Genomic DNA, 15434 nt, shown 5'->3' on the forward strand with positions numbered 1-15434 from the left:
TTTACAACAAATTTATTAGAAATTGGAGCAGAATTTACTTCCAGATATATAGGAAATTAAAAAAAAAATACATTCATTTTATTTTAAAGAAACATAGAGTAAGCTTATCATCAACTAGCCTATGAGGAGTCACAGAATTCACAGGAAACAAATTCTGGAGACCAGATGCCTGCCTTGCCTCTCCAAACAGGCCTGAGTCCAGTAGAGGATGTGATTCAGGAAGACCTATCCTCAGAGAGCAGAAGCTGGCTACAGAGGCCATTCACATGGACTCATCCACTGAACCAAGGCCTGGGAAGAAGATCAAATTCTCTGGGGCTGACCACAAGAGTGGGGGTGGAGAACACAAGCAATTTGCCAGAATTCTTCATTTTCTTTTTTGCTAATTTCACTGCTATGAGGTCACCTCTTTTCTCTTCATCTTTTTTTCAGCCCAGAGAGTTTGAATCTATTTCAGTAAAACTCAAATCCACCCCATCTCCTATGGTCTATATTCCTGGGGGGTTATCACCCTGGTGGCATGTCTTTCTCCTGTCCCTGGGCCAGAATCTGATGGAATCAGGGCCTGCTATTATAAATGAATCCAAGCAGTGACTGTAGTGGTTTGCTACTGAATTCTTGCTCGTCGTCTTGATTTCTTTATCTGAAGAAACAGAAGAACGAACTGTTTTAAAAGTGCCCATCCTCATTTAGCTCACCTGTCACCCCTCAAGTTCAAGCTCTTCAGGGTGGGAAGAAATAGGACTCCCTGTTCCTGGCTCCCTTCCTGATCACCCCTTCTCTATATAGAATTCTGGACTTCTGTGCACAGTAGCTTGGAAGCCCAGGTGATGGGTGCAGAGAGACCAGCCTTACCTGGTAGGTCCAGGGACTGCAATTTTCCTGGGGGGCTGCAGATTGCTGCGAGCGGCACCAGCAGCAGGAAGGTTTGGTCGCTGGGAAATAGGAACTTGATAGGGGTCAACAAAAGAAATGTGTTAGCAGAAAGTTCAACTGACCTTCTCAAAAAAGAAATATTGGATGAAGCCAGAGTGCCCCCCCCGCCCACCTCTGTCAAGGGAAAAAATATGAGGTACTTGGAAACCAAGCCTGAGACTCTCTACTGGGCCCCACATTCTCTGCTTAACTCAGTCTCCTCATCTTCAAACGGAAGATGTCAAAAGTAGTCATTGCCAGCTCTGGGAGGATGAGGTCACCCTGGGCCAAGTTAGGTTTTCTTCCTCCTGATTTTGTATCCTTATGTTCACTCTTTCTCACCTCTGTGCCCTGCAGTGCTTGGTCTTAGAGGCCCTTTCCGAGTTGACACAGAATCCAGAGGGAGGGCACCTTTGCCAGGTGGTACACTCCGGCTGGTGAGTGGCATTCGGCTAGAGGGCCTGGGAATAGCTGAAGGAAGAGGGAGTCGACTGGAAGCCTTAGTAGCTGTCCCCTGTGGCCGAGAATGGCGTTGAGAGTTGCTGGTTGAAGGCTGTGGGGCCAAGGCTTGTCTGACATGGGTAGGTGGCCCTGTTATAAAGTAGTAGAAGCATTTCAAGGTAAGTTTTACTTCCTCCTTACCCCCATCACCCACAGCTTTGCTGCCCAGTCTCACTTGCTGTTGCCCTTGCATTGGGCCCAGCCTTGCCCCGGAGTGGAGGAGTTGATTGTACAAGAGGAGATGATGCTGGGCTTTTGGATGCAGGCAACAGATTGCAAGTGGGTGATTCCTGAAAGAGAGAGAGAGAGACATGGAAAAGGGGGGGAGGGGAGCTAGAATGTAGAACATATTGGTTCTGCTGGCATAAGGGATTAAGGACTAGAGAGGCAGGGAGCTATCTAGATCCCAGTGAGGAAAAGCAGAAGCTAGCTGCCAACATCATCAACACCATCATTACCATCAACACCACTTTTATTGAGAGCTTATTATAATCATTAGCCTCTACATTGTAGTATAGCACTTTCCCAATGTATCTCATTCAATTCCAATTCTAGAGGCAGAATTACTATTCTCCTTTGACCAATGAGGAAACTGTTGTGCCTTCAACATGTCATGCACTATGTCTAGGGGTGCACATGCCACTCAGCCCTCCAAACTCACCCTCTTCACACTGGAGGGCCTCTTTCCAGGTGTTACTCTAAGAGCCCTGGCTGACCCCTTCTTATCACTGCTCTGGAGCCGAGGTGTCAGGCTGCTTGGGGAGGGTGTACTCCAAGCCAAAGAGCTGACATTGGGTAGCAGGTCTCGGACAGGGCTGTCCTTCAGCACAAAGGTCTCCCGTCGAGGGCTGGGCTTCCCTCGGAGAGGCCCTGGGCCCTGACCTGAGCTCTCCCGATCCTGTAGGGCACACTGCTCCAACTGAGCTGCCAGCCGGTTGGCTTCATCGAGGATCTCTTCCAGCTTCTCTGGACTGAGAGGGCCTAAGCTGAACCTCACACCCTGGGGTGCAGGGGCCACTGCATTTGGGTCACTTCGGTGGGAGAGGCCCCGTCGGAGTGGTTTCTCTGGAGTCACCAATACTGCTGCATCTTCCTCCTCACGACTGAGACAGAAAATAAACAAGGCACCAAGACCACACAAAAAAGGAGCAGGGGACTGTGCAAGACAGGCCAAACAAAACTCCAAACTAACATCCATTCTGGCTGTGAGACCTGGCCTCTAGGTGATGAGATACTTGGTTCTCTGAGCTCTAATAGGCCTTTAGCATTTACTGACATTGGGAGGATGAAGATGCAACAAATCCATGTGCACTTCTTAACAGCCCTGAAAAATCACTTGTTTCTCCTTTCCCTTCCCTTACCAATAGTGTCCTAACAGCCCCAGTGCTTCAAACTTTGCTAAATTACCAACCCTGGCTCTGGAGGCCAATAATTCAGCAGTAAGGCCAAAGAGGTGTTAATTGGAGGGAGACAAATAAGATAAAGCAGTTGGTACCTGTCAGATGGGGACAGACCTCCAAAGTCCAAGGTCTCATCCACAATAAACTTGACATCTGAAGGGGAAAGCAGAATGAATGCCAGCCACTGGTCCCTGCTTGAGACGCCTCATTCGTCCCTCCAGGGCTTTCTTACCTTCCTCCAAACCCTCCATGTCCAATCAGCAGGAGCGAGTGAGCTTAGACCTGAACTGGAGAGAAAATATACTTTTCCTTCAGGTATCCATCCTGCCCCAGGTTCCCAGTTATTCTTGGGATGCAAGCCAGGGACTGGAGACATGTTGCAGTAGCACACGCCCCTTTAACTATCCGCGATACCTACCGGAAAGTTGCAGAGAGCTCCCCCACTCCCACCAGATGGCCCTCCCACCCCTCTAAGCCCTTGGACTCACTGGGGAAGGTCTGCGTGCCCCGCCTTCCACCCCGCCACTATCCTTCGGGTTTTTCCTCTCATAAGCTACCCTTCCACTCTCGCGGCACCACACGGGAACCACACCTCCCGCCCACCCGCAGTTTCCACTTCCCGTCCCAACCTTACCTTCCACTAAGAAGCTTTCTTTCCACAATCTAGTCCCGGGAATCGGCTCCCAGAGGGCGGGGCTCCTTTCGAATTTCTCAGGACCCACCCACTTCTGCCACATGCGCACGGTGATTGGCGATTCTCAAGGGGCGGGGCTATGACGGAAAGCCAACCGAAAGCCTACCGATGGGGTCGAAGGTGGGATGGGTAGGAGAGGCGTTCCCAGGAAGACTCCAGCCGCGAGGGGGAAGCTGGGCTGCGAGAGGAGGCCGCGAGTGCGCGCGCTACCCTGGAGCCCCTCCTAGGCTCCTAGACCTAGAGCCCTGCGCAGGAGGGCCCGGCAGGGGCGGAACCTCGTGGCGGCGCTTGAGGGAACGGGCCAATGAGAATGGGCTTTGCGCCCCGCCCATCCCCTCTTCCCCGCCCTCTCCTCCTCCCGCGGAGCCGAGGAGACCAGTGTTTATTGGCTGGGTTCTCCGCAGAGGCTGCTCCAGAGAACCACGACAGGCCCTAAAACTACTGCTCTGCGGAGGGGAATTCGTTTCCTTGGGCGCATTGTGCAAACTCCTTGTTTGCTGAATTTCATTTCTTGTGATTTTTTGATTTGTAGATGAAGCCCCCCCCCCAATAGGATGGCCACCAAGGAAGCACTTTTAAGTATATTTTATATTTTAAGTATTTTAAGTATATTGAGGTTCTCAAAGAAGTACATCCTCCATTGCTAACTCTCTTCCTTCCCACACTGGATTGAACCCTGGGGCGCTTTCACTGAGCTGTATCTCCAGCCCTTTTTAAATTTAAGTTTGAGACAGAATCTAAATTACCTAGATTAGCCTCGAGCTTGTGATCCTTCTGCCTCAGCCACCAAGTTTTTAGACGTGCACCATGGCGTTCGGACCTGTGGATTGAACCCAGGGCCTTGTGCATGCGAGGCAAGCACTCTATCAACTGAGCTATATCCCAGCCCCCTCTGATCTCTGATTTTTTTTTTTTTTTTTTTTTTAAGCAAAAACAATCGGAACCTCAGGTAGCCAAGGTTTTCAGAAAACAACTGGCTTTTTACCCAGGGAGATTTGGGTTCAAATGTAATAATGACTCCTTTTACAAGCAGGGCAGGATTGAGTATATTTGCCCTCTTGGGTCTCCTGTTCGCTTGAGAAATGAGGAAGAATTAGAAGGATAATTATCAGCATCAAGTTTTATATGTTGTGCCCACAGATTGTGAGGGGGTGTTTGTAATTAGCTACCTCGGAACTAAAAGCTGTGTTTATAAACTAACTGCTTTAGCTTACTTACTAGGGGATGTTGGCTAAATGTTGCAAGTGAATAAGCTGGGCCACCAGTTAACAGAACTTCTTAGAAATGTTCTAAAAATTTAAAAAGTGAAAAGCTCCTAACCATGGTTGTGGAGCTTTCCTGATAACAAAGAGCCTGAGTCCTTAGAGTTTATAACCATTGTTTTTGCTTTTTTGTTTCCTTCCTAGGTTCTAACTGTAAATTTGAAGTGGTGAGGTCTGTAGGAGGGATATGTAATAAATACCTCAAGAAGCAAAGGAGCCTTGGAATTTTAGGGAAGTGATAAGGGAAAAGGTGGGAGGCCCAGAACTTTCAAATTTATGTGAGGAAGAGCACAGAAAAAGAGATTACCTCTTTCCGCTGATGCAGATGTTAGGTAGTAGCTAGCAAGAGCAGTGAAATGCATGGTAAGGTCATAAAGTGTTCTGTAAATTATTTCAAGGTTCTTCTTTATGATAAGGTTATAAAGTGTTCTTTAAATTGCTTTAGTGTCCTTCTTTAAACCATCTTAAGAAATCAAATGGTGGCAGTTAATCTGTAGAAAACAATCCAAAGCAAGGGAACTATTTGTAAAACACTTCAAGAGAGAAGGATTAATGGGACTAACTCTTGACAGGATCTACTGAGGTTTATGTGAAGATAGGAATTATGTTTATAAGTGTCTTCAATTGTCTGGGAAGGAAGATTCCCTCCTTCCCCAGGTACACTAAGGTAACTTCTGATCAGCTATTGACCCCAATGCCCACATTAACATGGGATTGACTTGTAGATGAAGCCCCTCTAAATAGGATGGCCACTATAACTGAGGATACACTAAGGGCAAAAACTCCACCACCCAACATGAAGGAGGATTTGAATACCCAGTTGGTGAAAATTGCTGCAGGAGGACCCCAGTTCTCAAGTTAACTTGTAAAACAATAAATTTGGGGACAGCCTTATCTCTTATGTTGCTCTCAGCTTGGAGAAAGCCTACTCTCCCTTGAGAGTGCTTTCTGCTTAAGCCTCACTTTACTTTTACTTTACTTTCGCTTATAATAAAGTTATCTTATATAACTTTTGGTGTCTGACTTTAAATTTTCTTACATTGAAACACAAGAAGTGAAGTTTGGAGTTTCAGCTCCTTACTTTCTTGTGACAGAGATGACATTTTAAAGTTGCTTGCAGGATTCAAAGTCTATGGGGGTGGAAAAGCCAGTCAGTAGCTTCATCTCCCAGGCAAGTAGCAACAAAGATTAGAGGAGAAAGAGCTGTTAGTAACAATGTTCTTTATCCCCAAAAGCAACCTGAGTAGGGGACTCTACACTTTAAGTTTTAGCAAATTGTTAGTTTCTCCTAAGGAAACTCCCTCAATTTTCTGTCTCCAAATTATGATCTTGAAAACTGTTACAGTTCATAAAGAAAAACAAAAACTAAATAAACAAAACCCCAGTAAAACTACTTTTTCTCTACCAAAATGAAAGCAAAGCCAGAAAGTACAGATTTCAGATACAAGAATTCTTCATGTAGTATAAGGAAAATATTTGATGTTTGTTCCCCTCTCTTGAACCCTAAAACTGTGTGTATAAGCAGCTGATTAATATTTTGGACAAATAATAAGTTAGTGAAAAAGTTACATTCCTTCCCGGGCACATAGGAGAACTCAGCTCAAAAGGAACTCCATAAACATCAAATGCATAAATGAGAAAGTTAAGGATTCCAGGGCAGTATTTCTTAAATGCAGAAGGATTAACTGGAGGTCTTGTTCGATGTGAAGATTTTTCCTTTACCAGGAAGGTTTGGGATGTATGAACTTTAAGGGAGGCCTCTTTAAGTGATTCAGCAAATAGCAGAGGCCAGAGGTCTCACTGATGGACACTTAGGGCATTATAACTGAGGGTATTTCACTTCTTCCTGACCTACACTCTGCCTCAGCCGGATGGAGGCATTTTTGCCATTGTGTACCTGGCTGACTGGCTCTGGACTTTGGCCTTTACCCCTACATTCCCCCCCCCCCCTTGGTACTAAGGATTGAACCAAGGGGCACTTTACCACTGAGCTACATCCTCAGACCTTTTTATCTTTTTATTTTGAGACAGGGTCTTGCTAAGTTGCTGGAAGTTTCACTAAATTGCTGAGGCTAGCCTCAAATTTGCAATCCTCCTATCTCAGCTTCCTGATTTGCTGAGATTTTAGTCATGCACCACACACAGGTTGCTCCATCCCCACATTCTTGGGTTCCATAGTGAATTAGGCCTTATAAATGATTTATGTGACTATTTTCTCAATTTTCCCAAGGATAGTAACATAAGCAGTAGCATCTTAGTTGCATAGGAAGAAGTTAATTTATGACAGACTGTGGGGAGCCATTCTCACGGGTGACTGGGTGACTCCCAGTTTGGGTCTGAGGCTTCTGGCTGTGTTGGAATTTTCCCGGCCCTCTCCTGATGAGAGAACCCGTCCATGTGGGGGTGTGACTAACCCCGGGGGCCCAATCACTGACCCTGACCTTGGAGTGCGGGGGGGCCCCCCCTCAACCTTCATTGGATGGAATTATCCCCTGAATTTCTTGTTCCCCAATAAAAGGCTACTCCCTGGCATGCTCGCTCGCTGTCTCTCCTGCTAGTCCTGAGTAATCCTTGTTGCCCTGCTGGGCGGTTAGAGGAGGGAACCAGAGAGGGGAGCCCTCTCGGACCTGGCAATAGAAATAAGGTAACTGAGTCTGTGTGTTTTATTTCGATCTCTTCTAGCTAACTTTTATGCCAAGAACCTCATTAATGAAACCATTGTGCTGGCCGAATGGTGGAACAGACAATAGATACCTTGTGGCATCAGCTTAATTCTAGAGGAATTCCAGTTGAAAAGAACTGAACTAGATATTTTGCCTCAACTGAAAACAGACTTTGGGTCTGAACAGAAAGGCCCTTCCACATGCTTTTTAGCCAAATCACATCCCCTTTTTCCTCTTCAAAATCTTGCCTAATATTTATTGCCTCTGGGAAAAAAAAATTTTTTCCCCCTTAAATCCATGATTCCAACTTAGACTCACTGGGTGAAGAAGATGAGAAGAAATAGGGAAGGCATGGAGTCAAACCAGCTCTGCTGCTTACCATGTGCGTGACTTGGGGGTGGGTGTTTATAAACTTCAACTTCTTCATTTGTAATATGAAGATTAAAGGAGATAAAGCACTTAATTCAGTGCTAGAATAAGCATGGAAAGCTGTTTATTTGTTTTTTTCTTTCTTTCTTTCTTTTCTTTTGTAGTACTGTCAATAGAACCCAGGACCTCACACATGCTAGGCGAACATTCTATATCACTGAGCTATATCCTCAGCCCCAGTTATTTGTTTTATGTAACAAACCACTTCGAAAATTAGTGACCTAAAACAACAGCAACCATTTATTTGCTCATGATTTTACACTGGGGCAGGGCTCTGCAGGTATTGATTGAGCTTGACTAGGGCTGAAGGGTCCAGAGGCCACAAGTTTCTACAACTGTGGTACTGGCTGTCAGCTGGGATATGCAGGTGTCTTCCATGTGGCATATCATAATCTAGCCTGACATTTTTTACACAGAAGCTGACTTCCAAGAGCAAAAGCGAAAGTTATTAGACCTCTTAAGGCCCAGGCTAAGAACTGCCACCTCGTCACCTCAGCTACATTATTTTGTCCAAATCAAGCCACAGGATTCAAGGGGAGGGAAAACAGATTGGAACTCTTGGTGGAACGAGCAAGATGGCTATATGAGGATGGGAAAAACTACTGCCATATTTTGCAGAATATCTTTATCTCATTTTTTTATGGGCCAGGCTATATGGGCAATGACTAAATAGACTCCATTTTACCCTGAGATTCCATGTCATTTAAGAAATGCTTCTCTCTTGGGAAAATCCCGTTTCTATACTCATCAACAGTTGCTTAGCATAGCATATTGACAATGCAAAATGGCAAAATTATTCCTTCTATTCTTATACACTGTACTTGTGCAATGTACCCTAACCGCATAGAATGTTAATGTTTGTCTAGATGTTAGTAATTGTTCTTTAACTTGTGCTCAACCACAGTCTCTTTAATCCACTTCCCCTTCAACTTATGATGTGAAGTCTCATGATTTTTGTTTATGATTTTGAAACATGGCAATGGCCATTTATGATTAATGTACTGATATGCTTTACATGTGCTTTTAAACTATAAAAGGTGTCCTCTAACCCCTGGAGGACGTCGAGGAGTGCAAACTTGCCATTTGCCCTCTTCCCATGAAGCTAGTTCCATCTCCTGCTTTGAGATGGACTTGGTGATTTATTGCAATCTTGCCATAACAATTTGATATAAAAATGAATATAACTATAAGTAAGGGATGCTCACATCGCAGCCCTCAGGCCTGATTATGTATGCTTGTATCCTGCTATTTGCCACTTGGTGATGGATTTGCATTCTGTTATCCCAACTTATATTGGAAAGCCAACAGAAGAAGGGAGCAAGTCATCTTTACCTCTTTCCAGCACCTTCTACTATACTGAGTTGAATTCAGTTCTGTCATGAACTGCCTAGGGAAAAGGACAGTGTCAGAAACCTATGTGGAAGAGAATGTGAATATAGAAGAGGAAAAGAAAGAATGGAACAGAAAGAGAAGACAGTCTAGCTAAAGGATTCCATTTTTCTAAATATTTTTTTTTCCCATATAGAAAGGCTCAAACAGGTGCATGGAAGAGCCACACATTTATTTAGATTATTCCAAATCAGACCTTGTGCTAAAGCTCCTTTAGAACACAATCTTGTCACAGTCAGGCTTCCTGGAGGCCCTGAAAAGAAAGGGCACGTTGTGGCCATCACAGCAAACAGCCAGCGCACACCTGGGAAGCTGAAACCACCTCTCTTCATGGTCCCAGGGACCTGTGCGATGAACTCACTACCTACCTTGCTTCATCCCTGGGCTCTGGCTGTGAAAGAGAGAAAAAGAGCAACAAATACCCACACCAAGGAGCCCAGCATTAACCCAGAGGGCGGAGAGATGGGAAGACTGTGTTCATAAGCCAGCTGGCAGGCAGAGCTCTCCTAAGGAGAATCCCCTGCTTTAATGCAGCCCTTAGGGTTCTTATTTGCTATGTATCAATGATGGGCTTAAGTAAATAGCTTCGGGGACTGAGATTGTTACCAGTTTTCCTGGTCAGGAGCTACAACTCAGGGGGACCTTGGGAGCTCATTCTTGCTCATTCTTTCTTCTTTCTTACCTAACTCATCCATTTATATACAACATATCTATTGTGAAGGATTTAGAATTTGAAGGAGCTACCAAATTTTAAACAACTACCTCAGTTGTCCTTTGTGAATAATGGGCTGCTTGGGAACCATGTGCCCAAATGTTAAATTATTGTTGGCATATAATGAAAATGGTGATTTCCTTCTCTTATATAGGAAGCATACATGACATTCAAAGTTACATATAAATAAACTAATCTGTTTCTTATACCTATGATACTGAGGTAGAAACACCTAATGGACAAGAATAATCTCCTGTTCCTACTCATCCAAAGTTTTTTTTTTTTTTTCTTTTTCTTTTTGATCCTGAGGATTGAGCCCAGGGGTATTCTGCCAGTGAGTGACATCCCCATTCCTTTTTAAAATTTTTTATTTTGAGACAGGGCTTTGCTAAGTTGCTGAGGTTGTCCTCAACTGTGTGATTCTCCTGCCTTAGCCTCCCAAATTGCTGGAATCACAAGCATGTACCACCAAACCCACCTGTTTTTTCACCCTTACCCTATCCCTTAACAACTTTTCTTATAGTACCTGCTCAGTTCCTCTCACAGAGCCTCTCAGGATTAGATAGATGTTCTCACCATTCTTCAGAGGACCATCAAATTTGATCCTTTCTCACCAACATACAGAAAAAATAGACTTCGTCTATGGCAAATTCCCTCTACAGAGGTAACAGTATTGGTTTAAAAAAATGGTCACCGAGGGTACATGGTTGAGAGGCTCAGGAATATACATTTGCCCCAGACCCAGTAACACCCGCATAACATGAAATAACCCTTCAAGGCACCCTGTCCATTTTCCCTTACCTTTCTTATGTACAATGTCCTTTTAGGTAGCTTCAGTTAGGAGCTGCAAAAGTGCACATATTTCTCAATGTTAACATCTCAGAAATCTCTGGGAAACCTTTCAAAGCATCGCGAAGGGATATTCTATTTTTGTTTTTTGGGGAGTCCATTCTGCTAGTTAGGGAGACTATATATTAAGGAAGAGGAAGACATATAAAGGCTTATTCATTCCTGATTCAAGCAATTAACATTTTGACAGTGCCAACTGAGTGTCAGAAACTAGGCTAGACAATGGGGAAACAAAGGTGAATATAGACAGTGTCCATGCCCTCAGTGCTTAGAGTTCAAGGAGGAAACAAATCCATAAGTAGATAATATGCTAAATGTAGTGATGAAGATCTGAACAAGGTGACAGGGATGGATAAATGAATGAATACATTAAAGAAGTAGAGAGGATGTGCAATATTGCCTTTAAATAAACCAGAGGGGGAAGAAATAAACAGCTGTAGTTTTTGTGGACTGGGTCAGGAGATTGTATAACTTAAAGAAAAAAAGATCTCAATGGGAACTTGAACTTAATGCCTCTAGAGTGTCAGCTCCTCAACTAACCAATACTGGAAATCCTGGATAAACCAGTTACCTCCTTGTGTTTGGGGTTTCTACTTTGTAAATCAGGGAAATAAACAAACAATTCTTCCTATATTATAGAATGGTTATGGAGAGAAATGAGACAGTGGATACTAAAAATGTCTTCTCAAATGCATCCTAATGTGACCGTGTTGAGAGGACCTGGAGTGGGAAGCCCTTCTCCATCTAAACTTATGTCTCTGGCTGCTGACTTTTCCACTAGGGGAGAGGGAGATGACGGGCACTGTAAGGCACCAGTTCCTCTCTTGCCCTTACTTTTCACATCCACCCGACAGTCCACAGATGCCTCCCCCAGGGCGTTCACTGCCTTGCAGGTATAAATGCCTCCGTCAAAGGGACCAGGCTTGCGGATTTCTAGGGAGCAGATCCCCAGGTGACTGAGGGCTCTGTATTTGGGGTTGCCTTGGATATCCATCTTGTTCTTCAGCCAGATGATCTTGGGCTAGAAGGTAAAGATGAGGGGGTAGAAAGAGGGAGTAAGAACAAATTGATCTTTCTGTGCTCAATATCTGGGACTCTTCCCACAAGGCTTGTAGATAATGACTTCCTGGAAGACTCCCTGTCCTTGATGTTGTGGGAAGAGATTTCTCTTTCAGTACCTTCACCAATACCCTCCCTACTCCTTTATTTGATTGAAAAGAGCACCCAAAACCTCACCTTCTTCATCAAGTACCTTTGACTGGAAGAAAGGGGAGAATTTCTGTCTGATACTTATTGAGTGGCTCTTCATGGATCATAAACTCTGGGCATCAGGGTCTCCTCTTTCTATACATACATTGTTAACCATTCATATTCTAATCCAACTGTTGCCTTGTGACTAGTCCCCTCTTGTTAGAAAGTAGTTTCTAGAGTGGGCATATTGATATTACCCTTCTAAGATGTGATTGCCATATTGTCTCATGATCCAAAAGGTACTTGGTGAAGATTTCTAAGGGTATTGTTAAAGGTATTTAATACTAGATTTTAAATAGAAAGCCTCCCTCAAAGTTATAGCCAGAGGCCCAACTTTAGGCAACTTGCATGTGACTGTCCCTGAACAGATGAAGTCTGGGTAAGTGAGTGAGGACAAACCAGCAGGACTCCATCATGCCCAATAGCAGCAGGTCAGGAAGTGACATCTTTGTATATGAGGAACCAATACTAAAAGGAAACATCATTTGCATGTGTCCATCTGGAACTACAAATGCCCTGACTGTTCCTAAATAACCTGCCATTAAAGAGGGAGATGACGGCAGGGAAAGGAAATGTGAAATTAGAATGCTCTGTGGTAGTAACTAAGGTTAGGATGGGAGCATGAAATAGCTCATACCTCCCCTTCAACTTCCCCAACTCCCCACTCACCCTGGGAGAGGCGCGGACACAGCAGAAGAGCTGGGCATCATAGCCAGTGATTGTAGTGCAGTCTGCCAGAGGCTGGGTAAACCTTGGGGCTTCAGAGAAGTCCCGCTGGGCAAACCCCTTGGTCTTGTAAACAGTAGCTGTGGGCATGATGTGGCATGAGATCCCCATCCCTCTTCCACTCTTTAAGTCTTTCTAGTGGTGATCTCTGCGCTTTCCTTACCTGCTTTCTGGATGTGGGCAAGGTCAGCAGTGACGGGGGCTGTTTCACTGAGTCCACACTGGTTTTCAGCAAAGACACGAAAGGCATATGAGTTGCCCACAATGAGGTCGGAGACAATGCAGCTGTTGCGGTGATATTGCTCCAGCACTGTGAACCACAGCTAGGGGGCCCCAGAAGATGCCATACGTGAGACAACTGTTCTATGAACTCATCCCACATGGAGCTGCCAGAGGACCATTTCAGAATGCCCTGTCCCCTCCTCCCTCCTTTCCAGCTGGGCCTCACCCCAGATTTTGTGTCAGCCTTCTGCACTGTGTATCCCAGAAGTGTTGTGTTGCCCGTATCTTGGGGAGGTGTCCATTCCAGGGTAGCGTTGGAGCCCCAGACGTCCACCAACTTAATACTCTGAGGAGGGCCTGGCCTCTCTGGAAGAGCAAAGCCATAGCAGTGGGCATAGTATAACCCACGTGCATCAAAATCACTTCAAGAGTGCCTCCTGCCCTCCCATCTTTCTCCCTCTCTCCATACTAAACTCCACTGAGAAAAGTGTCCTATAAACTTTATTTTATTTTTTGGTACTGGGGATTGAACCCAGGGGTGTTTTACCACTGAGCTACATCGCCAACCCTTTTTATATTTTTATTTGAGACAGGGTACTAAGTTGCTGAGGCTGTCTTTGAACTTGTGATCCTCCTGTCTTAGCCAACTGAGTCACGGGATTACTGGCATCTGCCACGTTGCCAGCTTCGCCTCTTTGCTCAGGCCCCTTCCCCTCGCCCACCATTGTGTCCCACACTTGGGGTTGGGGCATCAGCCCAGCTTTCCTTTTTCCCTAAGATGGCTCCTCTTTAGCCTAAAGAGGGAGCTCCTAGGAACTACCTCCCCCTCCCCCACCTCCACTTACCAATCACCAGGATATCAATGGTGGCAGTGGCCTCCAGCCCACCCAGCTGCACACAGAGTTGGTAGTGGCCCGAATCAGCACGTTGGGCTTCTCTGATGAAGAGGATGGAGTCTTGCTCCCCATTCCGCACACTCACACGACGGGTGTCCAAGGCACAACCATTGTGTGTCCAAGTGGCTCGAGGTTTGGGCTTGCCCTGAAGAATGTAGATATGGCTGGAGCAGCCCAAGAGGCTTCTGTACCCTCCCTGTGGCGGTTGAGATTAGCTCTACCCCAGGTCCACAGTGTTGCGTGATTTGCAGCTGCAAATTCCTTGAGCTAGAGGTTGGTGGTCTCTTCTGGGGACTTCTTCCTTTCAGCAACAGCCTCAGGATCATGGGAAAGGGGGATGGCTTTGAGGATCATGGGAAAGGGGATGGAATCGAGGTTATGGACACCCCTGGGAATAACTTGAATAGCTGCCCAAACTCCCAAGAGCCCTCCAAGTTGAGGACTCCCAGACCTCTTCAGACAGAAGGTCATAGATTAACTTACCTCCTCCCACAGGCACCCCTGACCCTACCAAAGCCCATCCTCAGGGGTGAAGAATAAATGGGTCATTTGGCCTTACACTTCTGGAGATGTGACCCTTCCATTCAGGAAGACTGCCCCACTGCTAGCAGGACTCTTGTTATCTGTTTCTAAATAAAAAACCTTGGTCTGGTCCCAGTAAGGGGCTGGCATGATCACCTGGAATGGGATTAGTAGGTTCACTGTGTCCCCAACCTTCCGGATGTACGTCTGCCTCAGGGCCCGAGGTAGCCAGATCTTGGGGTGCACTGAGTGATGGAAAGAGAGAACAGGAAGTGGATATTCAGAGGAAGGGGATAGTACACATTAAGACTGCACACTAAGGATGATGGCCTGGGCATCCTTCACCAAATTAAGCCCCTATGTTAGGGGATGGGAAGATTGTTCCCATTGTCCTTCTTTCTTTCTTTCTTTCTTTCTTTCTGACAGTGCTGGGGATGAACCTAGGGTCCTGTGCCTGCACGCTTTCTATCCCTGAGCCCACCCACATTGTCTTGCTGGGATTTAGGAATGAGTCTTTGGCTGAAGGAACCCAGGGAGAGTATTTAAGTCCCTGCAGAAAGAGCACTGGATAGTGAGACTGACACTTTTAATTTGTTACTCTCAACTACTGACTCTCCATCAGCCAGAGTTTTGTCTGCGCTCAGTGTGTATTTCGTGTTTTCTGTGTGGTGTGTGTTTTCTGCCCTTTTCTGCATTGGTTCTTAGCTACTTTGCTTGTCCAGAGGCCACTTTCAATATTAATCCCCAACTCCCAGTTCAGCATGGACTTCAGGAGAATGCTTTCTGTTCTGTAGGCAGAGCAACACCCTGGACTCCAGCAGCCTCCCACTGGGACAGCATTGATGTCATCACAGGGAGCCTGCGTCTGGGTCCCTTCCTCTGTGTGACCGCCCTGTTCCTGGCGCCTGCTTCCAGTTGGTGGAGGATCACTTTGTACAAACAAAATCTGGGAGAGATTAGGTCCCCCCCCCCCGCCCACTCACCTCCGTCAACTCCGAGCGTC

At 45.7% G+C, this 15434-nt stretch overlaps 2 protein-coding genes across 8 annotated transcripts in view; both read right to left on the reverse strand.

Moving 5' to 3' along the window:
* Psrc1 (proline and serine rich coiled-coil 1) lies at positions 1–9585 on the reverse strand. Of its 5 annotated transcripts, none has more exons than XM_015505119.2 (8): positions 3451–3753; positions 3049–3103; positions 2912–2969; positions 2078–2519; positions 1592–1706; positions 1258–1506; positions 856–949; positions 1–643 (listed from the first exon to the last, which is right to left on the reverse strand). In XM_015505119.2, exons 2-8 carry the CDS (start codon positions 3065–3067, stop codon positions 640–642), a joined length of 981 nt encoding a protein of 326 aa, XP_015360605.1. In that variant the 5' UTR covers positions 3068–3103; positions 3451–3753; the 3' UTR covers positions 1–639. The 5 variants fall into 5 exon arrangements, with proteins under 5 accessions (XP_015360605.1, XP_015360604.1, XP_048671070.1 ...); XM_015505118.2 differs by lacking the exon at positions 3451–3753 and adding an exon at positions 3305–3426; XM_048815113.1 differs by lacking the exon at positions 3451–3753 and adding an exon at positions 3235–3253.
* Mybphl (myosin binding protein H like) overlaps positions 9415–15434 on the reverse strand; it is a 14574-nt gene continuing 8554 nt past the window's right edge. The window contains exons 2-10 of one of the 3 annotated variants that reach the window (XR_007351937.1): positions 14588–14676; positions 13859–14054; positions 13240–13379; positions 12955–13114; positions 12735–12871; positions 11649–11835; positions 10767–10809; positions 9622–9644; positions 9415–9506 (exon numbers count right to left, since the gene is read on the reverse strand). Coding sequence is in view for 2 of the 3 variants with exons in the window: in XM_048815111.1 (XP_048671068.1) it covers positions 10799–10809; positions 11649–11835; positions 12735–12871; positions 12955–13114; positions 13240–13379; positions 13859–14054; positions 14588–14676 (920 nt within the window). In the remaining variant the exon portion in view is untranslated. The other 2 variants (XM_048815111.1, XM_048815109.1) reach the window with 2 other exon arrangements.

This window comes from Marmota marmota, unplaced genomic scaffold, assembly GCF_001458135.2.
Source record: "Marmota marmota marmota unplaced genomic scaffold, marMar, whole genome shotgun sequence".
Classification (NCBI taxonomy): domain Eukaryota; kingdom Metazoa; phylum Chordata; class Mammalia; order Rodentia; family Sciuridae; genus Marmota; species Marmota marmota.